The 23,887-nt window shown below is 44.0% G+C and overlaps 1 protein-coding gene across 5 annotated transcripts in view; it reads left to right on the forward strand.

Annotated features, from left to right (window-relative positions):
- The window catches only part of SUDS3 (SDS3 homolog, SIN3A corepressor complex component), a 160,625-nt gene that overhangs the window by 19,937 nt on the left and 116,801 nt on the right, over window positions 1–23,887 (forward strand). For 4 of the 5 annotated variants that reach the window (XR_010407426.1, XR_010407427.1, XM_054510498.2 and 1 more), the window contains exons 10-12: window positions 651–756; window positions 6,968–7,052; window positions 10,252–10,337. Coding sequence is in view for 3 of the 5 variants with exons in the window: in XM_054510498.2 (XP_054366473.1) it covers window positions 651–756; window positions 6,968–7,052; window positions 10,252–10,337 (277 nt within the window). In the remaining 2 variants the exon portion in view is untranslated. Of the gene's footprint in view, window positions 1–650; window positions 757–6,967; window positions 7,053–10,251; window positions 10,916–23,887 lie in introns of those variants that run through there. The other variant, XM_045887539.3, reaches the window with a different exon arrangement.

Consider the following 23,887-nt stretch of genomic DNA (forward strand, 5'->3'; position numbering starts at 1 on the left):
TTCGCGGTGGTTCCTTCCAGAGTGGCACTTGAGAGTCCGTGCTAGGCTGCAAAATAGAATTCTGGACAGGCAAGGCATTGTTACGTTTTAAGCACCATGATTACTCACATGTCTGTCCACTCACCAAGCCTCGTGGAAGGAAACAAGATTCTTTTTTCTCTAAACAGTTTCCTTCTGAGAGCCACCGTGGTCCCCAGATAGGCCCCGTGTTTCTGAAGGCATGATGGGGAGGGGGTTATGGAAGTGTGTGAATTTAGATCCTTTGAACCCACTGTAGTGCTAGCTCTACCTAGTAATAAATAGTTCTAGAAATGACTTTGGATTTAAAATTTTAAAGAGATTTTCCTAATTCCTGCCCTTCTGGGCTTCTGATGGTCCCTTGGGCAAATCACTTAGCCTGCCTGCATCCCCGGTTTCTCCTCTGTTCAGTGAGGTTATCCTTTGCCTTGCGTACCTCACAGGGCTGCATTGAGGAGCAGGTTAGGCAAAATATTTTTTGAATTTTGTTGAATTCTCATTTTTACACCCCTAAGGACTTAATGATCATGATTAGTACCACTTTTTAATAGCATTTCAGTTAAGGCGTGTTAGTTGTCAGACCCACGTGCTTGTTACACGCTTAGTCATTGACATATCTTTGGTTCTTCCAGCATCCCCATCCTCACCTGAACACTTGCCTGCCGCACCGGCGGAGTCTCCAGCCCAGAGGTTTGAAGCTCGGATAGAAGACGGGAAACTGTACTATGATAAAAGATGGTATGTTACGGAAAAACAGATTATTGATTAAGAGTCTCCAAAGAACCCATGAAAGAGGGCTGGGGCTCTATCTCATTGTTCCCAAGCACGGCCGCTGCTTAGCTTACATCGTACTGAAGTGGAGTAACATTTCAAAGTGTGCCTGGCCGGCTCAGTCAGGGGAGCATGCGACTGTTGCTCTCAGGGTCAGGAGTTCGACCATGTTGGGTACAAAGCTTGCTTTAAAACAACAACAACAACAACAGACGTGTCAGGAGTCGTTTGATCGATACTGCTCCTTCGATCTCTGAAGGCGGTGTTGCCTGAAAACATGTTCCTGTGGGAGCCCCCTCCTCTGTGCTGCTGGCATCGCACTAGAATTTGCAGGCTTCTGTCTTTGGTGTTGCCCCTGTAGACTGAGGCCAGTGCTCAGGTCCCTCTCTGCCTTCTCTTAACTCTGCCCTTGTGCACCAGAATGAGTAGGTGTTCTGTGCAAAAAAGCACTTTGTGGTCAGATGAGTCTGGGGGATGACCGTGTTAGTTAAAGGGTTTCTTCGCTCTAGGGGCTCTTTGGTTCTCTGATACACTCGCACTGCAAGTTTCTGAGATGTTACCAAGTATTACGTACTTGACCCAGGGTACCCTTTTTGCATGCATCATCCTGCTCTATGAGTGTTCCAGGAAACATACTTGGGGGAATTGAATCCTTAAACATTACCAGCTTATACTAAAGACGGTTTTTTTTTTTTAACTGCTATTTGTATAATTTTATTTCTGAGCTGCACAGGAGTATATAGATATGTTACATTAATTTTTTAACATGCCAGAAATATTTGAGAATAAAGACAGTTTAAAATCTTCAGACTACTAGCATTTCCATCAGGAAGGAAATTGTAAAGCAGTGTGAGAGAACTTGCAAACTCATTCACTTATTCATTCAACAAACATTACTATCTGCTCTGTAGCCCCAGATTCTGCTAGGTGTTAAGCCACCTAGATCTTACCTCCTTGTCACAGCTCCTTTAATTCTGATGTATTCCTTTGTTCATTGTCCATAGGCAGGCATACTCAGTTTAAGTCTTGGTGGACACATTTGCATTCTGAATTTCCACTTGTTTGTATGGAGAATGTTTATGTGGGGTTACTGTATGCTCTCTTTAATTATCATTTATGATGGCTGTCATTTTTAATGATGTTTTGAGTTTCAGTATATTAACCCAAAGTTCCAAAAGTAAAGTAATAGTTTTTTTTTTTTTTTTTAAAGATTTTATTTATTTATTTGAGAGAGAGAGTGAGAGAGAGCGCGCAAGAGGGGGTAGGGTTAGAGGGAGAAGCAGACTCCCCGCCGAGCAGGGAGCCCGATGTGGGACTCAATCCTGGGACTCCGGGATCATGACCTGAGCCGAAGACAGTCACTTAACCAACTGAGCCACCCAGGCGCCCAAGTAATAGTTATTTTGAATTGTTTGAACTTTGTTAAAGAAGAAAAACCCCAAGACTGTTAGTTGATTACCTTAAACTGTTATCCTTCTGAAGTTGGCAGAAATGCTTAGAAATCTAGTCATGCCCAAGATAAGTCCATTCCGCCAAAATATTAGGTTACAGTGAGTTAATTACTCAGTCGATGGTGAAGGCCGCCTCTGCCTATGAGACTGATCTTAGTGACTTCTGCCCCTCTCATTTGACTATTTGGTTTTCTTCAAAAAGGCCAGTTTGTGTATCTTGACATTGCTTCTCAGCATATCGCCACTAGGTGGCAGGCCCTAACAGCTCAACTCACTGAGGGGCAGAATAAGATGAAAAATGTTTCTAATAATGAAAACCAAATAACCTTTAAAGATCAAGCCCACACATAAGAGCCGTCTTCAAAAACGATGAGATTTATCACTAACATTTTTACGGATCTGTGAGTCTTAAAGCTGTGTGATATTTCAAATGATGTTCATTTTGTAATTGTGTTGGTTCAGATCTTTCTGAGGCTTAATTTTTAGACTTTATGAGACTTGCCTTGAGGGTGAAAATGCAATAAGAGAAAATTCTTGTTTTTCCAAAGAAGGGATCCACGGTGCCTGGTGTTTCATAACGTAAATAGAGTGGTCACTTTTGCTCTGCTAGACCTCCTGAGCATTTTGAGTGAATTGCGCTGTCTTTTTCATAGGGGCTGCAGAAACTTAAAAAGAAGGTCTCTGGGAGCATTTTCCTTTTTCAGTGAATTTCAAGTTGCATGTTGTTGAATATGGAGACTGTTGTTTTCATCTGTATTGTGTTTTTCCTTTTAGCCTTGGCAGTCAGAGTTGACGACACCTTTGTGGGAAGGTGTTTCTCTCCTTTCCTTGCCACATTTGGAAGGTGTTCATGGGGGTCCTGGCCCACGTTCTGACCAGTGCATAGCTGCCCTCATCTCTCACCAGGCTCAACTTGAGGTTTAGCCTTTGTGTCCTGTCAGTTGGGAGGCTTTCATTCTTCCTTCTTTTTAGCCAATCACGGCCTGTGGCTGAGAGGGCAAGTGAACCACTTTATGCTCTTCCCAGTGGTATGGAATATTTGGGTGCAACGGTACTTCTGGCAAAACGTGTTTCATTGAGTTTTAAATGCCTTAAGAAAAATGAGTGTGATTCAGGCTTCCCGTCTTGGCATGAACACTTAGCAAGCTACATTTCGTTTTGAAAGATAGCATCTTCACTTTGCCTTGGTCTGGTAGTGGTTTTAAGGCATTTTATGTCCTGCTGTAAGTTTTCCTCACATTTTGATTTGGACTAATGACCCTCCTTAAAAGTACCGCGAAAATAGCTGATATTTTAAAATAACTAACTGATGGTGCGGGCAGACTGGTTTATCTCTCCTCACTTTCTCGGGCTGCTAATGTCAATCAGGAATGAAGTCCTCCCCGCCCCCCAGCCTTCGACTGACAAAGACTGTTAAGACGGTGAATATTTACAACTGGCATTGGGACTCCTTGAGGTTCCAGAGCTGTAACATGGTATTCAGTTTTTTGGGGGGGGGGGGAAATGAAACGTTAATATCAGGATTCCCAGTAGGATACAAAATTAAATTAATTCTACCCTCTCCTTTTTGACCCACCTTCTGAAGAAATTGCCTTCTTCCATAATAGTACTGTTGATTCTAGTTCATAGGGTTTAATAGTAGAAGCAGAGCTCTAAGAGCTCATTTATTGGGATTCCCAGGTCAGGAGTTCCATTAGTGATAAAGTAATAAAGTCAGTTTGACTTTTGGGGCTTGTTCTCTGAGGCTATTTAAAGTATTTTTTTCATCTGAGATGAGTTGCAGCTTATAAAATGGGTTAATTGGCAAAAAATGATAATGTACATTTTTAGTTCTGTTGTTGCTTTTTAAGTTTTTATGTCTGTTTATTTTGAATTCTCTCTCCCCCCCCTTTTGTTAGTGTTTAGAAATTAAAAAGTAAATTTGTATGTTAAGGTTGTCCTATACTTACTAGTTTTATCTTGAAAATATGAATGCTAATTTCTGAGGATTTTTTTTTTTTCCCCCAGAGAATTCAGATAGTTGAATAGATTTGATATCCAGGGATAACAGTTCCCCAAGACTGTTGTGTGGTGTGTGAGAATCTGGTTCAGGAGGATCTGAGATTCCGTTGGCTTGGAAGTGGGTTGTTTTGGGAAGCACGCAGGCCAGCTCAGCTGTGGAGCAGTTAGGGACCAATGGTGGACAATCAAGCCACCACCATTTGGTTACCGCAAAGCAGGCAGATTTGGGAGGTGGCCAGACCACCTCCGGGGGAGGTGGGGTGGTAATAGACCAGATCTTATTGTTACTTCCGGTATTCATTTCAAGCCAGTCATAGGTGTTGGGGTTTGGGTTCTGTACACATCTGAAGGAAAATGCAGCACATCTCATGAGAATTGTTAGACTAGTCTCCCAGAGTTAGCTGTTGTCCTTGAAGACATTAAGATGTTAATTGTAACATCAAGTTTTGTTTTTACCCATCTTTGTTATTTAGGTATTTTCCAGAACCGTGACTTATTTAATTTTTAATATGAGTAATAACCTGCTTATTTCAGAAAAAAAAAAAAGCCAGGCAATGAAAAGAATACCTTTCTTAATTTACATTTCATATTTCTATAAAGTTGTAATACATGTTTTATTATACATCTTAACTACATAACTTTACCCAATTTTTTCTGTGTGTGTATGATGCACATATAACATGTTTTTTTACAAGCACAGGAATGTAATGGACATAGATTTCCCCCCTCCACTTAGCAGTATATTGAGCCTGTTTCTACACTAGTAACATACTCCTTCACCACACTGTGACCTTTCTTTATTAAAGTATTCAGGAAATAGTATCAGAATGACTTGAGGCTAGGTGCATGCTTTTTGTCTTTATCTCATTATTTAATAACTCACAGTCCCCATGTTCTCCAGCTCTGTAATTTTACTCTATCACTCAAGATGTTATTATTTACATAGGAAGTTGGCTTAGATGTGGGAGGGCAACTGGAATTTTTGAGTCACGCTGTGAACTAATTCAGCCTTTCCTCATGCACTGTATACTTCAGACCTTGTGATATTACATATTTAGCATAATGAAGGTCCCCTGACCCAGTTTACCAACTGATCTCTGGCCAAAAGCAGCTTTAAAGCTGAGTCTAAACCAATCTCGCTGTTCTAATTGCATTTATGATTCAATTTCTTTTAACAGTGTTTTCAGGAAGTAAAGTGAGTTGGAAACCTGAGTTTTCAGCTCCTAAGTAGCAGGTTAAAGAGTGCTTAGAACCTAGATTGAAAAAGCTCATTGTGGGAGTGAAGTACATCTCTTTACTGTGATATCCTGGCAGTAGATTATTTATTATACCAGCAAAACAGTCTGCCTGCCCCCCCCGCCCCGAAATAATGATAACATGCAGTACTTTGCTAGGAGATGCATTTTGGTAGAATTTGTGGGAGTTAGTGCGTCTGCTTTAGCCAGATCTGTGCAGCCAGAATGAAGCGGAGGTTATGTTCCTGCCTGACTGGGGCTGGCCCCGGCCGGGGCTTCCAGCAGCAGCTTGGCTCGTGTTTCCAGCTCTTGTAGCCCAGCAGCTGCTCCTTCATCCTGTGGAGCTGCTCTTGTCTCATTTGGGCTTTGGCCCTGGCTTCCTCACTTTCATCCTCGGCCGTACCTCTGAACTTGGAGAAGTTGAAGCTGGTCCTGTGCTACAGGCCAAGAGGATGGCTACTAGGGCCGAAATGGAGTGTCTGGTCTGCTCCATGTAAGGCAGCTCTCCCGACTGACCAGGTCAAATCAGACCCCCCGGGGTGCACACCCTGACACTCCGAACCTCGCCTGGTTAGTGCTTGCCAGGTGTGATTACTCAGTATTCTTCACGGCTGCTGTATTTGAAGCTGTGTGATCGCAGGGACCTTGTGGTCCTGTTCACTGTCCACCTCCGACTTCCAGCATCCTCAGTGCTGCACAGTAAGTGATTAATGAGTATTTGCTGAATGAGTAACCAAAGAAAGAGTTGAAATTGGCCTGCCGTCTTGTGGATGACTTAATTTGGACGTATTGAAAATAAATAATAGATTGGTTGTTCAAACCCTGCTATTTATTTTGCCCACCCAAGCTTCTTCAGTGTTTTGGGATGCGTGGAAAGTGGGAACAGGTTTTATTTTGAAAAATTATAATTTACTTTTTGATTGAATTGGGGTATATAGTCCAAATAAAAAGTAAGCATGGAGTTTGCTTGCCAGTCTTTCCCCCGCCTCCCTTTTCCCTCTGCAGGAAGGACCAAGGAATATAAGTTTTAGATTAGGAGAAGATTAGGAGGTCATCTGATCTAATCGAAGGGTGGAGGCCTTCAAATTAAACTTGAAATCCAGACTCTTCATCAAATGTAAATTAAGACTCCTTCAATTATATTCTTTGTTGTGGTGTTTTCCTTTCTTCCCCTTTCTCCTTTCTTTTTAAAAACTGGTGCCTTTAACAATACTGTATTATTGACTTAAAATTTGTTAAGAGCATAGCCCTTCTGTGAAGGGTTCTTCCTGCAAAAGAAAAAACAACAAATAATTCTGATGAAGAGGGCAGGAGGAGACTTTGGGAGCAGATGGGTGTGTTCGTGGTGGTGATGATTTCATGGGTGTATATACTTACCCCAGACTCACCGAGTTACAAACAGTAAATATGTGTGGCTTTTTTCAGCATGTCGGTCTTACCTTGATGAAGTGGCTAAAGACATACATAAACTTGGGTCTTGTTTTTTGGCAGGTACCACAAGAGCCAGGCCATCTACCTGGAGTCGAAGGACAACCAGAAGCTGAGCTGTGTGATCAGCTCTGTCGGAGCCAATGAGGTAGGGGCTGAACTCCCTCCCCCCTCAGGGGAGCGAAGTGTGACAAACCTGCAGTGCAGTGCCACTGAGAACGTACCGTGGAACCGTGTGTCCTGTGCGGGTTAGGATCTCGGTCAGCACTTCCTGGCAGAAATCGCATGGAGACAGAATATCCTGGAAATCCCTTACTTGTCTTGACTAACAACTTAATGTGGATTTGTATATTCCTGGTGGTGGTGGTGAACTCCACATACAGCAGTTGAGTTGGGAATGACTGAGGGAGACTACAGGAAAGAGCAGAAGGCAAGTCTGCGTGATACCTGTGTGTTCAAATCCTGCTGCTTTGTAAGGTACCTGTGTACCGACCACGGAACTTGCTTGTGGAGCGTACTCCATCTTTGTTGTTTCTCTAGAGCTTTCGTCTGTACTGAGAGATTGGTTTTGTGCTGTGAGGATTTAATGAGGCACCTGGCCCAGGGTCTGGCACACAGTAAGTGCTCAGTAAATGGATGCTGGCCGGATCTGAGCCACACACTACTCCTTGCCTGCTGTCTTTACAATGTGACTCGTCCTGTTATGCCTCTCAGCAGTGAGCTGCCAGGCTCTGGCCCTCAGCTACTGGTATCCTTGAGTCTCTCCTGTTTAGAACCTGTAGCGACTGGTTCTAAAGGCAGCTCGGAGGGTTAGGCTCCAGGATAGGATGACTGGCGAGTGACTTGTCCAACGGGCCCTTCATTGGGGGGGGGGATGTCAGCAGTGTGTAACTTGTTAGTAGTTTTAAAAAAGTTTAAAACTTTAATAGCTCGATTGGCTTGATCTTTTATCAGTCCACGAATGTCTGCAAAGAAATTGATTTTTATGTGTCTACCCTCTGTAACTTACTCGTGCCAGTGCACAGTAAATCTAATGAAACTGGATTATGAAATAACTTAAGCCTCTTCCATTCTCCTAGCTTCCTGAATTGAAAATGCCCTCAAATGTGACTAGTTTGCAAAATGATTGTTTACTCAGAAGTTAGGGAGAGCCTTCCAGATAAATGAATGTCCTTTCTCTGTGGACTTGGGGTCTGTGAGTCACCCCAAGCCAAGTCAGAACCAGAACAGGGGATGTGTTGGAGAGACCTGCTGTTTTTCAGCAAGAGGTGTTGTGACTTCACAGCAGAGCCCTCGTGTCTGGCCATGTGGTCTCCTAGGACCCAAACCTAACTTCACAACCAGTGCCTCATCCTCCTTGGAGACACCTTAAGATTTTTCAGGAAAAATAGAAATGCAAGTTACCTTTTTTCTCTCTGTTGAAGACTGTCATCCTTTGACATAATAGAGTGTCAGGGAGGTCTGACAAGAGAACGGCGACACTGAGACATTTCACCTGAAGGGGAGAAGCCTCAGTGCATCAGAGGCATGCAACTCTGGTGATGGCAAAACATTTCTCACTTCTTGGAAGGATTTTAGCGGGTTTTTCAGGTCAAATCCTAAGTGACGCTGGAGCTAGTTGGCCTTGGCACAACCTGACTCCAGGCACATTTGTTGGGTGAGTCTGAGGCTGTTGGTGACTCCCCACTTCAGCTATTCTTAGAGTCATTTTTCAGTTTAAAGTGCTTCTGCAGGGCGCCTGGGTGGCTCAGTGTTAAGCATTTGCCTTCAGCTCAGGTCATGATCCTGGAGTCCCGGGATCGAGCCCCGCATCGGGCTCCCTGCTCGGCAGGAAGCCTGCTTCTCCCTCTCCCACTCGCCCTGCTTGTGTTCCCTCTCTTGGTTTGTCTCTCTCTGTCAAGTAAATAAAATCTTAAGAAAAAAAAAAGTTCTATTAAAAAAAAAAAATTGCTGGGCGCCTGGGTGGCTCAGTTGGTTAAGCGACTGCCTTCGGCTCAGGTCATGATCCTGGAGTCCCGGGATGGAGTCCCGCATCGGGCTCCCTGCTCAGCGGGGGGTCTGCTTCTCCCTCTGACCCTCTTCCCTCTTGTGCTCTCTCTCATTCTCTCTCTCTCAAATAAATAAATAAAATCTTAAAAAAAAAAAAATTGCTTATGCAAGGTCCTTAGAGGCTCAGCTTCATGTGAGGTCTTTAATTTTAAACCAGTGTATTTGACTTTAAAGTCTGTTGCTAAACAATCACATTAAAGGAATTGAGACTGAGAACAAACACTTTTAAAACCTGAAAACTGAATGGGGGAGGGAGGGAGGGAGAAGATAGGTCTGTAGACTCCTACTTGCATATGTGGGTGAGACGCAGAACTTAAAAGAATCATGCTTTTGGCCCCATCTGATTGCACATTAATTAAATGGATGAAGAATGGGTGAGAAGAGCCAGGGCCGGGTTAGTGGACAAGAGCAAGCCAGGGGTTTTGAGAGCAGGCACCAGGATTCGCATCAGACAAGTTGACTCAGCCTTTCTCTTCTATAAAATGGGGTGAGGATAGTACTTCATAGGGTTGTCCTGAAGATGAAAAAGCTCAGGTGTATCAGGTGACTGAGGAGGTGGCTTTCTTCCCAGTCCTGGCCACAGAGATAACACTTACTGAGTGCCCTCGTCTGCTTTTGCAGTCCCCCTGCTGCCAGAGTTGATTCTCCATTCTATGCAAGAGTGCATCTGCCCTGTAAAATGATGGCTCAGACATCTGATACCATCTGTGGGAAAAAGATATGCTCGGGAGGGAAGGGCTGTCTTAAGCTAATTTAGCCTTCTGATGATCCTAATTGGGCCTTTTAGCTCACTCATGGGCTTTTTTTTTTTTCCTTGTTATTTTTTCCTTCTTTTTCTGCCGTGACCATTAGCCTTAATTGCCAGGAAACCAGAGCAGTGAAAGACTATGATATGGAAGTCTCTTGGGGCAAGGAAAATATTTCCAAATTTGGTTGAAAGTTTATATTCATGAATATATGTATTTTGAATGTTGATAATGTTGTAATCAAACCAAAAAAAAAAAAAAAAAAAGGTCCGTAAGATCAAGGCAAAAATAGAACCTGAGATTACTGTGCTTTCCATTTTCTTAATCAGAGGTGTGCGAGAGGGAGAAGGAAGGAGAAAAGAGGTCCGGGGCTGATGCCTGCTCTACAGTAGAGGGGTTTCCTGTGGGGGGGCCCCCACCGCCTGACAGGAGGAGGTCGCCAGTTGTCCGCCCCCACCTCATTCGTGCAGATGTTTTGATGCTCTGGAAGGTTTGCTCCTCAGTATTCGCTGTAGCCGCTCTCATCTTGTTCCCTTTCCTTCTCCCCTGCAGATCTGGGTGAGGAAGACAAGTGACAGCACCAAGATGAGGATCTACTTGGGCCAGCTTCAGCGCGGGCTCTTTGTGATCCGCCGGAGGTCAGCGGCTTGACTTTCTACAGTGTTCTTCTTCCCTTGACCTTTTTTCTGGAGTGGTTTTTGGTTTGGTTTTCTTCCAAATAGAAAGTTTTTAACCCGGGAATTGCTCCTTGGCCTTGGAAACTGGGGAGCGCTGTTGTGGATTCTGCGAGGCGCTGTGTGGCAGCCACTTCGGTCTTTGCGTTGCTCCTTCCTGCCTCGACCTCTTCCGGCCAGCCGTCACCATGAACTCTTGATTTGGGGAGTGTTGCGAGTCCGATTTACTCATTTCTTTGGGGTTTTGTTTTTTTTTTTTTTTTTGCTTGTACGTTGTCTTTTTTTTTTAAGCCTCCTTTGAGTTTAAGGGACATTTTTTTTTTTTTAAATTGTCTTTAGGTCTTTCTACCAGGAAGGGATACACTCTACATTGCATTTTCATGTTTTGAATCTGATGAGTGGATCACATAGCTCTTTCCCTTGTTGAGCCCAATTCACCGTTTCCCCAGAAGCTTGGGGCAGAGGTCCTAGCAGGAGGAGATTAATTCTCCTGGCTCTCAGCCTTCTCTGAGAAATAAATGCCTTGTGTAACATCTGGCAAATGCCATCCATTCCACTGGCTGAGCGACAGAAAAATTTGCCTGGGTGGCTACGTGCACTGAAGTAAATGGGTTGGGGGAGGGGACATCTCATGCTCCAAAATGTGCTGAAGGTACCGCATTTTAAATGTTATTTAATGCAAGTGGTTTATTTAGACATATTTGTTCTAGCTCAAGCTGGAACAAGGGGTCATTTCGGAAGTTTTTATCTCAGTTCATTTCTGTTCCCTGCTCAAGGAGATGAAGTGGTACCTGGCGCAGGCTGATTATCTGGGTTATCTGTTGTGGGTGGGGAGGGGAGACTGACTGGGCAGTCGTCAGTGATCTGTAGACTCTCACTTACAACTCCACTTGCGCACTCTTGTCGCTGAGGCTGTTACTGCACACGGACTGTGTCTCGAGCCTGTGGAGCCTTGTCGTCGCCCCAGCCTCCCAGGAGGTCTGGCCCACCACGCTGAAGACAAAGGAGCTCTGCCGTGGCTGCCACTCACCGAAGGAATCCTGGGGAAATGGCCTTCCCCGTACTCCCTGCCGCCTGCCCCTCATTTCCAGCCTTGGAGAGGGGATTTGCTGGCAGATGGGTTTTTCTGGTTTCTAAGCTGCCACCGTAGGATATGTAAAGAATTTGGGGTTACAGCAACTGTTAGCCTCTCTGTGGGAAATCAGTACACCTTATGCATCTTAGGAAATCTTTGTACGTCATGCCCTCGGTCTCAGGTGATTCTCTTTGTGTCGTCTCTTGATGCATATACCCCAAAGCAAGTTGGGGGGCCGTGATAACAAGTGAATCACCTTCTTGTTAAGTCCTGGCTTCAACAGAGACCAAACCTTACTGACTGAGTCAAGACTTGTACAGATTTTTGTTTTAATTTATAACTCTTTTTTTTTCTCTCATTTTTTTTCCCCCTGGTGTTGGAGTCTCCTTTAGATAATAGGGTAAATGATGCTTGTTTATTTAGAGTTGCCTGGGTGGGTGTTCTGTGCTTCTTCTCTGCCCGCAGCCCCCATCATGATGATTCCTGGGGTGAACCAAGTCCACAGTAAACAGGGCCTTCCTCTCTTGTTTCTTGCTGGCAGCTTTTGCTCTACGAGAGGGCCTCTCTTGCTGGAGTTGTCCCCGTGGTGTGTGTGACGTCCCATAATAGCAGTCTGTTCTCCGTTAGTGCCCTGTGATGGAAATTTAGTTATAGTGTATGTGGTCATCAGAGTGGGTTTTTTTGAATGATTGTCTTACTTGGCGTCCTAGCAGTACACCAAAGTTGTTTTTTTTTTTTTTTGGAAAGCCTTGTGTTGATAACTACTGGGGATTTCAGCATCAAAGCAACAAGTCACTTTTTTTTTTTTTTCCCTTGCCTTCTCTGGTGGCACCTTTGTGCTTTTGTGAAGTAACTGTTCATCTGAAGACCAGAGAATGGGCACTTTGGCTTCTTCTCTTCTATAAATTTTAGGGTGATGAGGCCGTGCTCTGGCCTTGACCACATCACTGCCTTCTGCTCCTCAGTATCCTCACAATCCTTAATCATGACTGTGGGAATGGGGGCAGGTAGGGAATAGACTTGAGACACAGCACAGTAAATTATACTCCTAATCCCAGAAGAGTTTATCACCCCAGAGATGAAAAGCCAGCAGTTCAATCCCTCTAGCAGGCCCCTGTGGTGACCAGGGATAGCAGAGCCCCCTTGTTAGGAGTTGGAGGTACTTTTGTGGTGGACAAAACAGATTTTGATATTCCTGGACTAACAAGGGGCTGGCTTTTAGCCCGGGTGGCCATTCTTATTCCAGAAGGTCTTTCTCTCTCACCAGACCATAGGGTACCACGTGCATTCCCCAATTCAGACCGTTTCTTGCAGATAATACTTTGAAAAAGGTTGGTCTAGACAACTCTTAGGAAGAACCTGTACATGTGTTAATCTGATCAAGAACGTGTATGTGTTTTTTGTTTGAGGCACCTGCCTCAGTCTTATACACAGTGTTTGCTATGGATGTGTCCCAGTATTTATTTTACCTCCGCTTGGGGGCTTTGTGTTGCCTTCCCTACCCTCTCACTCCCTCTCTTCCAAAGCCAGTGTCCTCTTGAACAATTTCCAGATTTCTGTAGCCATACCAAAGCCAGGATGTTTTCATTCGTTTGGATACCAGTATTTATGGACCTGTAACTACCTAACTTAATTTTTTTTTAAAACTCCAAACTGGGGCTAGTATAAGATCCCAGAAGCTGATCTACAAATCAAGCTACTTGTATTTGTGTGTGAGACCCTGTGTTCAGGATTGGGTGACTTTTCTAAGAGAAATATTGGGGGTGGGGTGGGGTTGGTTGCTTTTTTTTTTTTTTTTTTAACCTAACGGGGGTGGGGGGAATCCTATTTTTACAGTATTTTTGTTTCTCTATTAACATTTCCTTTTAGCCTTGAATTTTTACTAAATTTCCTCCTGACTTAAAAATCTTGTTTCTAATCTGGGAATTTGAAATCTTGGTACTTAATGTTACACCAATTTTTCCAAAGAGTTCAAACCAATTTAATACCAGTACATGGTAAAAACTTGCAGCCATTTCAAGCAGCTGGTGGGCTTTTTATATATCATCATTAACTGGTATCATTAAATGTTCTGAGAGGTGAATGTAAAATGTAACAAGTATAGGTTTTTTTTTTTTTTTTTTTAATAACAATAAACTTTCAAAGAGAAAACCAGCATGTAGTCTGTGTTATATCCATTGACTTGATAAATGATTGAAATTTATTTTAGGTGTTCCCCCCGCCCCCCCAGCGATTGTGGGGAAAGGAAAGAGGGAGGGATATTTGCTTGTTACTAGATATTTGCTTGTTATGAAGAGTAAGCTATGGAATGATGTCAAAGACAGGCTCTCAGTTTTGTAAAGAGCAGTCTAGAAGTGTTGACCCATAAATGTGGTATACTCTTGTTGGAGAAGATGAAACAATCTCATTAAAAACTGAGTCAATAAAACTGACCTTAGATAGGAAAAACCTTAAGGTAGACTCGTGTGATTGGGGAGGATGTTGTCATTTGGTACTCTAGAGCACTACTTTCCAATTTTACCAAAAAAAAAAAAAAAAAAAAAAAAATGCTGGTAATTCTACAGCTCCCTGGTGGGTAAACTGAGGAGGCTGCTCACTGCCACAGGTGATTGACCTGGCGTGCCCACCACCTGAGTGGCGCGCCCACCACCTGAGTGTGGCATGCCCATCGAGAAGGGCTGCTCTGTGCTTTGGATGTTGGAGAAGGGCAGTCACTATTTTTAACTTTTTTTTTTTTTATTGTAACATTTGTACAGAAGAGTGTTCAAATCTTAATTTTAGAAATTGAGTTTCCTCAAAGTGAACGCGTCCACGTGGCCATCATCTAGATTAGGAAAGAGCACGGACCAAGCAGGCTTCCTTCCGGTTGCTGCTACTCACTAGGGTAATGGCTAGCCTGACCAGTTTTCTGTATTTTCATCACCTTAACCTTCAAGCTCTTGAGCTGCTGGGTCCTTCCATAGTTGTTTGGAAGAGCCAAGTTCCTGGTGGAGGTAGGAGCTGGCCAGGGATATGAGAGCTGGTAGCATAGGACGTGGTGAAATGGGGGAGGGGAAAACCCTGCATGTTAACCCTGTCACCCTCCTGCTTGGGACTTGTTCTTCATGTTGATATCCACCTTCGCGTGAGTTCTTTATGTATGTCAGGCACTGTACTAAACCCTTCACGGCAGGTGTTCTCTCATTATCCTTGTAATGATCCGAGTACTAATACTCCCAATATATTTATTAATATAATTTGTTTATGTTATATTGTTGATATATTTGTTAACATAGTCATTCTAAGACTTACTTAATTCTCCCATGAAACCCAGAGCTCAGCACTGTGCCTGGTTGTAGTAAGTGCTTGGTAAATGTTGTCCGATAACATTGTTGTAAAACGATGTGCAGAGATAGGCAGACTGGTGAATAATAAGAGTGCCAGCCCTAGGTGCTGTGCCCTTCACTTGTCTCATGCAAGCCTCATAACAACCCTGGGGAGAAAACTGTTGTTACTACCGGTTTTCAGAGGAGGAAACAGATTCCTTTAGTCACAGGAGATGGTTCAGTAATTTCTCCAAGGTCACACGCTGAGTTGCAGAGTCCCAAATCTTTCAGATTCCAAGCCAGGGTTCCTAACCACTGCACCGTGCAGTCTGTTCCCATTCCCCTTTGTTAAAATTGCATTCAGCATTTCCACCTTTCTCCAGCCCTTCTCTGGGAGTTTGTTTTTATCTGCTCTCGCCTCTTACAGAGTCAGAGAGCACATTTTAGAGGTAAAAACACTATTATTTGCCAGGACCCTCCCCCTGCTGGGTAACTCCCTTGGTAATGCAGCAGATAGAGTCCCGGTTGCTAGCCAAGAGGCTGCTTTCCTCTGAAACAGCACGGGCAGGAATGCCACAGTTCTAAAACCAAGGAACCATTTAGAATGTAAAGAGTGCACTGTCTTGATGGAGCCGACTTTATCTAATAAGCAACATGAGAGCCTTTGGAGGAAAACGTCTTTTTTTCCCTCCCCCAGTTCACTTTCTTCCTGCCCGCCTTTCTGGTCATCTCTAAGGCGGGAGGGGTGGGAGCCATTGAACTGATTTCTAAAAATGTAGATGGAGAGCAGGACATCATGCATCTGGCTGACTGCTCTGTGGACGTCGGTGGACACCAGTTCAATGTCACCTGCTTTAGACTGCCAGCTCAGCTCCAGCCAGCAAGGTGCATAACAACCCGAACCCAGGGTTTGCAGTCTTTGGAGAGAGGCAGGAATGAAAGCAATTTCCGGTCTCTCTCACTAGTGTCAGAGACTTCCCAAATCCATCTTGGGTAAAGCTGAGCACCTTTCCTGCTTTTAAAAAGGAAACAGTAGATGGAATGCATTAGAAACATGGGCACCAGCTTACTCTCTTTGGACATAATAACATGATGAGAAATATATTAGCTTTAGGAATTTTAGTGTTTACCAGAGTAGATATTTTTGTGAATAACTATGATTATTAAGACCAAAGATATGTATGTTTAGGAGGATCCCTAGGGGACTGAGAGCGATAAGATACAGCATAGGTACGTAGATACTTAATCCCTTTACCCATTTTTCCTAATCTGTGTTTGCTCAATTCTCTGAAAGATGCAGATCTATAAAATAACAAAATTCACTTTACTGATAACGGGAAGACCAATAATCAGAATCTGAAAGATTCTCTCCCCTGTTTCTCAGAAGCTGGAGACTCAGCAGATGCTCCCCGTCTGTTGGCATCACCTGTCTGCCTGCCGATGGTGTGAATGGGTGTGGTGTCAAAGTAGGCAATACTCCAGAGCCCTCTAGGAAAGCAGTGCCCATAGGGAATAAGCAGGTACTGAAGGTGGGAGGACAGTGGCCTCAGGTTGGCAAGTCCCTACAGATAGTCAAGAATCACTTTTATTTCAACATTGATTCTTTTAATAAGTATTTGAGTTTTTACTGAGTGGCAGTGTGGCAAAGCAAAAGCTTTGGAATCAGTATTTGGATTCCAGCTTTGCTGCTTCAGTTAACTAGCTGCTGTGTGACTTTTGGCAACTTAATTTCTCTTAACCTCGGTTTCTCGTCTGTTAAATAATATCCACCCCAGAGCGTGCTTTTGAGGATTCTAATATTAATGCATAGAGCACTTGCTGTGTGCTAAGCATTTTACCCATATTAACTTACTGAATCCTTATAATGACCCCCTGAGGTAGTTACTATTACAATCCTCACTTTGTAGTCAAGGGAATCAAGAAACAGAGAGGTTAAGTAACTTGCCCAAAGTCACACAGCTAGTAAATGGTAATCCAGGATTCTGAGCCCAGTTTCTGTAGAGTCCCTGCTCTCATTCACCATACTGTGCTTGGAGGGGTATGTAACACAGGAACGGACTGAGGGAGTGCCCAGGCTCTGGGGACTGTCCCTTCCATTGTCAGTATTGCTGTCATCTGTCTGTTCTCCGTCCTTGGATGCTAGTCTGCCAACTCCTAAGAGACCAGAAGGATTTTAGGAAGCTAGTTTAGCGCCGACAAACTATGAAGGTAAAGCTGCCAGCTTCAGAGATCATGCTAAGCATCTACTCCTACAAATGGGTTGGAGTGCCCAGTGCGTTGGGTTGAGAAAGACTCTGAAGCCCAAGTTGGGTAGATTGGGAGGAGTGGCCTAATCAGTCAGCTTTGCCATGGGCAAGGGAGCCCATTTATTTGCCATCCCTGATTTAGTTTGACCCCTTGATTTTGAAGTTGAAAACAGCTGAGGCCCAGAGATGGTAAATGATGTGCCTAAGTTCATATGGCCAGCTCTAGACAGAGAGGTGATGGGGGTCTTGTATTCATAATCCTGGTGTGGCCACTCCTTAACCCAGGGCATTAACTTAATGTCTGTGTGCTTCATTGTTCGGGCACACTCATCCCAGTGTGCCTGGGATTTTTCTGGTTTTAGCTTTCTGAGTCTTGCATCGCAGGAAGCATCTCAGACCCAGGCACACTGAGACAATTGGTCACCCTGCTCCGTTTCCTTCTCTGCTCCGTTTCCTTCTCTGTAAACTCTCTTGAGAGTTGCCCTTTTGCTGTGGAGTTGCTGATTCCATGGATTAACTGAGTTCTTACGGATAAAGCACTCACAAGTAGCGTTTGGGACATAGTAAATCCTCAGTACATGTTGGTTGTTTATGGTTGTTCTTGTTTTCATTATCACTGGAGCGGAGGGTTCCCACCGCAGAACAGGTTCCTTCACTGGAACTTCAGTGTCATCCCACACCTTGCCATGATCGTCTGGTCACCTGGAGTCTGTTGTTTGGGATGTTTCATCTTCTACTTGAAATAGTAAATAATCGTGAGCTTGAGGATTGACATAGTTACTGCATTCAATCCACATGACATTTATTGAGTAGTAGTCTGGGTTCTTTTGGGGGAAGCATGGTTCCTTCCCTCTGGGACACTGAGGATGGACAGCCTGGCTTCTCAGTCATTCTAGTTCCATGGAACAGGGGCTGCATTTGAGGCGTGGAGAAAGTGGGATGAGGGCATAATAGCTGCTGACATTTGTGGAGCAGGTGGCTAAGCGCTTCATGTGCATTATCTCTAATTATTGCGCCCTCTGGATTTGTTGTTACACGTCTGGGGTTTACAGACCAGGAAACTGAGGTTTAGAACGATTAAGAAACTTGTCTGCAGTTCACCCAGCTTGATTCCAGAACAGGTCGACGCTGACCCCAGGTCTGCATTCTCATGAACCATGCGTGCTTTACAATTTCTTCTGAAAGAAAATAAAATTCAAGCTTGGCCTGAAAGCTGAGGCAGGCCTTGAGCAGTGTCCGTGGCTGGGAACAGGAATTGCAGACGGAGAAAATGGCTTGAGTAAAAGCAGAGGTGGGGGGGTGGGGCATGTTTAAAAAGTCAAGTAAAAGTGTGTGTGTTCAATAATAAATCTGGATGAGTGAGCTTTGAACTTTAAAATGCGTTTGCTCCCCAGCCCCGTATCTTTTTGTCTTTCCACACTTTTGGTTCACCTTCCTTTCCTTTCTGCTTCTGTCCTTTTCTCCCTTCCCTGGCCCACCCCGTTCCTCCTCCTCCCCCTCTTACATCGCCAGTGCGGTGGCTCGTGGCAGTCTCGGAGTGACGCTTTCCAATTTCACACTTACATGCTCCTGAAAGTATTCGTAAACTAACTCGTATGTAAAACCAATAAAGGGCAACAGCACACGTTCCTGTTAGACAGTAATTTTGTTTGACTCCCTTTCTTCTGTTTTGATCACTCATCTTCCTGCAAACATGGTGTTTTGACCTTACCACAAGTGGAAGTTTCAGGAATTCAAGCATGGGGGCGCTCTTGTCAGCGTATGAGTAATTGGAACGCATCAGAGTTCGTGCTTATCGAGCACTTAACTATGTACCTGGACAAGTGCTAAGTACTTTTTGTACATTACCTTTTTTAACACACTCAACACCCATGTGAGGTGTGTCTTGATTCCCATTTTAACAGATGAGGAACTTGAGACTCGGAGGAGAAAAAGCTCGACCTCTGCATCACGTTCGTACATTTATTTCCTTTTCCTGTTGGCTTCCCCTATCCTCACATAGACTGCCGGAGTATAAAGGGTGCTTAGTCGTCATCTGAGCCAACCCCCATCCGTTTTCCACACCTGGGAACAGATACTGAGAAGGGAAGCAACTTGCGTAAGATCACACCGCTGATTAATGGCAGAGCAGAAACTAAATCCAGGTTTGTTTTTTTTTTTAAAGATTTTATTTATTTATTTGACAGAGAGAGACATAGTGAGAGAGGGAACACAAGCAGGGGGAGTAGGAGAGGGAGAAGCAGGTTTCCCTGCGGAGCAGGGAGCCTGATGTGGGGCTGGAGCCCGATGTGGGGCTGGAGCCCGATGTGGGGCTGGAGCCCGATGTGGGGCTCGATCCCAGGACTCTGGGATCACGACCTGAGCTGAAGGCAGACGCTTAACGACTGAGCCACCCAGGCGCCCCTAAATCCAGGTCTTAAAAACAAGTCTTCATCCAACAGTTGAGGGAAGACCCAGGCTGAGGCTGAAGGGCATGGATATAAGATTTGGGTTTGAATTTTAGCTCTGTGGGTTTACAAGCTGTGTGATTGTAGGCAAGTCACGGAACCCGTCCGGGCTCCAATCTAGAAAATGGGGATGATAATGACAACCACCTCAGCAGTTCATTGTGAGGATTAAATGAGGTCATGTAAACAAAGCAGCCACAACAATGACCCTCATGCTTGAAACTAGCCTGGGTCACTCTAGCGCTTTAGAAAATACATCCCCCATTGCCAGCTGCCCTTGTTAAGGGCCATTGTTATTTCCGGAGTTGTCTGCCCCACCTGCCCCACCTGCCCCCATCCCAGCGTGCCTTGAGGCTAAGCCCACATCAACCTTCCAAGGGTACCCCTGCCACTAGCCACAAACCTTGAAATTCAAGACAAGCAGATGTCCAAGCATCTGTTTTCCACCTTATTAAGGCCTCACTAGAGAAGAGTTGGAAATCCTGCCCCCGACCCCCGACTGGCTGTGTTTGAGAAACCCACTGGCCTGTGAGGGAGGACAGGGACTCAGTCTCCCCACCCTTACCCCAAATCCCCAGGCACACTTTATTTTTTTAAAGATTTTATTTATTTATTTAACAGAGCCACAACAAGAGAGGGAACACAAGCAGGGGGACCGGGAGAGGGAGAAGCAGGCTTCCCGCTGAGCAGGGAGCCCGATGCGGGGCTCGATCCCAGCACCCTGGGATCATGGCCCGAGCGGAAGGCAGACGCTTAACGACTGAGCTACCCAGGTGCCCCTCCAGGCACAATTTAAATGCTTATTGAATGAACGATTGACTGTTGTCTCCTTATTTCTCAGGGCAGCATATTCATTTCTAAGATCAAACTAATAAACATGCAGTTTAGAAATTAAAGGATTCTACAAAGTTGGCCACAAAATACAGTAGTCTCTTATTTCCTACCTCATTTCCCCTCCCAGAAGCAATCATTGCACCTCTTTTAGCTGATTATTTTGGTATTTCCCTTGCTTATTACTAATGCTAGATATTTCAGTTCTGTGCATTCTCTATTAAATTCTGACCATGGCAGTCCTCCCCTCCCCCCCAGTATAGTTATTTCATAGTTTTGATTAGGTCAGTATTCAGTGTTTACATTATTACGGCTATGTAAACTCTAGTCACAGCTGAGCCCTATTGTAAAGTATGATTGCTTTTTTTTTTCCCCCTTGACAGCGTTCCTCACCCCCGCCCCCAGGAGTTAATAATTGTCTTGTATTCTGTTGTATGCTTGGTTTCCTAGGTGCTTATTAGGAATTCAATCTCAAAGCCTTCACCAAGTGTTTAAATTCCCTTTAAGACATTCAGATACTTGAGGTAGATTTCATCACCTGGAAAAAGCTTCCTGCCCCGGGGACTTCTGATCTGGTTGCCCACTCTGGACTTGTCCCCCCCGACCTGGTCTGGCACATAGCTATCCCTCTGGAGTCTTCCTTCACCACCATCCTGGGGCTCCTGTTTGTCCCTCTTTGGGTTTGGATCTCTCATTCCCATTTCCTTTGCCTTCCTTTTTCTCTACTCCCCCATTTTGGCAAAATGCTTCTTGCAGTAACTTACTAAACCTGATTAAAAACACTTTCATTCTGTTCTCTTACTTCATTGATGACTTGGCTGGTATAACTACATTTTTAATTCCCAGAATTTAAGCCCATACATTTCCAGAATTGAAAAGGCCCACAAAGCACTTAGCACTTAACTATATTTCAGCCACCCTTCTTCAACCTTCATTTCAAGAGGTTTCATGTGCTGGTAAATTCATTATTCTCAGGTTTCTCTGCTGTCAGTTTTAAGATTCAGGTTTTGTTTTATTTTAATTTACTTTCCAGCTTCTAAAACCTGGTTGTTTCCTCTCCAGTGTTTTCCATTTTGGTAGGTTTAATTCTAGCTTGGAAATCATTTTCCTTCAAGATTTTGAAGGTATTGTTTATTGCTGTCAACTTCCGATGTTGCCCTGGAGAAGTTGGAAAGCCTTCTGTATTTATTCTTTGATCTATTCCCCCCAGCTTTGTTGAGACCTAATTGACATACCATTGTGTTGGTTTAAGGTGTACAACATGATCTGATGTATGTGTATATCATGAAGTGATTACCACAATAAGGTTAGTTAACCTATCCATCACCTCCATAGGTGTACCATTTTTTGTGGCGTATGTCGTGAAAGCTACTCTCCTATCATCTTTCAAGTATACGGTACAGTATTTATTAACTCTGGTTACCATACTGTCCATTACATCCCTAGGATTTATCTATAATTAGAAGTTTGTACCCCTTGGCCACCTTTACTCTTTCCCTCCACTCCCCACCTCGCTCCTGCCTCCAGCAACTATCAATCTACTCTGTGTATGAGTTTGATTTTTTTAGATTCCACATATAAGTGAGATTACATAGTATTTTTCTTTCTTGGACTTCACTTAGCATACTGCCCTTGGGATTCATCCATATTGTTGCAAATGGTAAGATTTCCTTCCTTTTTTATGGCTGAATAATATTTCAGTGTGTATATACCACAATTTTTTAATCCATTCATCAACAGATACAGGTTGCTTCCATGTGTTGGCCATTATGAATAATGCTGTGGTGAACATGGGGGTACAGAAATGTCGTTGAGACAGTGGTTTCATCTCCTTTGGATATATACCTAGAAGTAGAGTTGCTGGATCACATGGTAGTTCTATTTTTTATTTTTTGAGAAGCCTTCATACTGTTTTCCATTCCCACCAACAGTGCAAGGGTTGCCAAAATGGTTCCCTTTTCTCCTTATGTTTGCCTGTACTTGTCATCTCTTGTCTTCTTGATTATTCATTTTAATAAGTGTGAGGTGGTATCTCATTGTGGTTTTGATTTTCATTTCTTTGATGATTAGTGATGGTGAGCAACTTTTCACATATCCATTGGCCATCTGTGTATCCTTGGTGATCTTTTTTTTTTTTTTTTTTAATTTATTTGAGACGGAACGAGAGAGAGAGAGCACATGAGAGGGGGGAGGGTCAGAGGGAGAAGCAGGTTCCTTGCTGAGCAGGGAGCCCGATGCGGGACTCGATCCAGGGACTCCAGGATCATGACCTGAGCCGAAGGCAGTCGCTTAACCAACTGAGCCACCCAGGCGCCCCGGTGATCTGACTTTTTAACGTCTCTGGAAGTGTGTAGGATCTGTGGTATTTTGAAAATTCATAGTGATAGGCCTTATAGTGGGCCCATTGTCCTAAGCAGTTAGCTTTTTCAATTCAGGAAACATGTCCTTAAACTCTGAGAATTAAAATATACATAAACACACACACACACACAACACACACACAGAGACTTTTTTTTTTTTAAGATTTTATTTATTTATTTCAGACAGTGAGAGGGCACACAAGTGGGGGGGGAGGGGCAGAGAGAGAAGCAGGCTCCTGGCTGAGCAGGGAGCCCAATGTGGGGCTTGATCCCAGGACCCTGGGGTCATGACCTGAGCCGAAGGCAGACGCTTAACCAATTGAACCACCTAGGTGCCCCTCACACACACACTCTTCATGGATATAGTTACCAGCTTCCAAGATGGTGCCCACGATCCTTGCCTCCCGACAGTCATACCCCCTGTACAGTTCACTGTCATTACTGGACCAGCATTGGTCTCTGTGACCAGTAGCATACAGCAGAAGTGATAGTAATTCAGTTCTCAGATTAGAGTATAAAAGACACAGTGGACACAGTGACTTCTGTTTGGCTGTGCTCTTTCTTTCTCTTGGATCACTTGCTTTGGGGAAAGATAGTTACCATGTGAACAGCCATATGGGGAGGCCCATGTGGCAAGGATCTGAGGCCTCCTGCCAACAGCCAGCTAGCCACTGAAGCTTCTGCCGATAGCCATGTGAGTAAGTCACTTTGGAAGAAATCCTCCAGCCCCAGTCTAGCCTTCAGATGAGACTGTAACCCCCCAGACTGCTTGACTGCAACTTCTTGGGAGACCCTGACCCAGAACCACCCACCTAACCGGCTCCCAGGGATTCCTGACCCTCAGAAACTGGGTAAGAGAATAAATGTCAGAAATTGCTGAGTATTTGGGATAATTTGTTATGCAGCAATAGATAACTAATATAATGGATGATTTTTTTTCCCCCTCTATTTTCTCTGTCCTTGCATTCAGGGATTCCTATTACTTGGATAATAGATTTCCCATTAACAGTCTTCAGCTTTTCTTTTCTTGTGTTTCCTGTTTTCTCTTTGTCTTTTTACTTTCTGTTCTGGGAGATTTCTTTAACTTTATCTTTTAACCTTTCTATTGAGTTTTACTTTGCTTTTTCATTAAAATTTTTTTTAAGAACTATTTTAGTTTTCTGATTTTATATCCTTTCTTCTTTTTAAAGAGTAGTACCCATTTCTAGAGTTCTTTCATCCAGAGACCTTTTGTTTTCTCTAGAGAAGAA

Source organism: Mirounga angustirostris, unplaced genomic scaffold (genome assembly GCF_029215605.1).
Source record: "Mirounga angustirostris isolate CCGP_5_RB_7025 unplaced genomic scaffold, mMirAng1.0.hap1 SCAF_14, whole genome shotgun sequence".
Lineage (NCBI taxonomy): Eukaryota > Metazoa > Chordata > Mammalia > Carnivora > Phocidae > Mirounga > Mirounga angustirostris.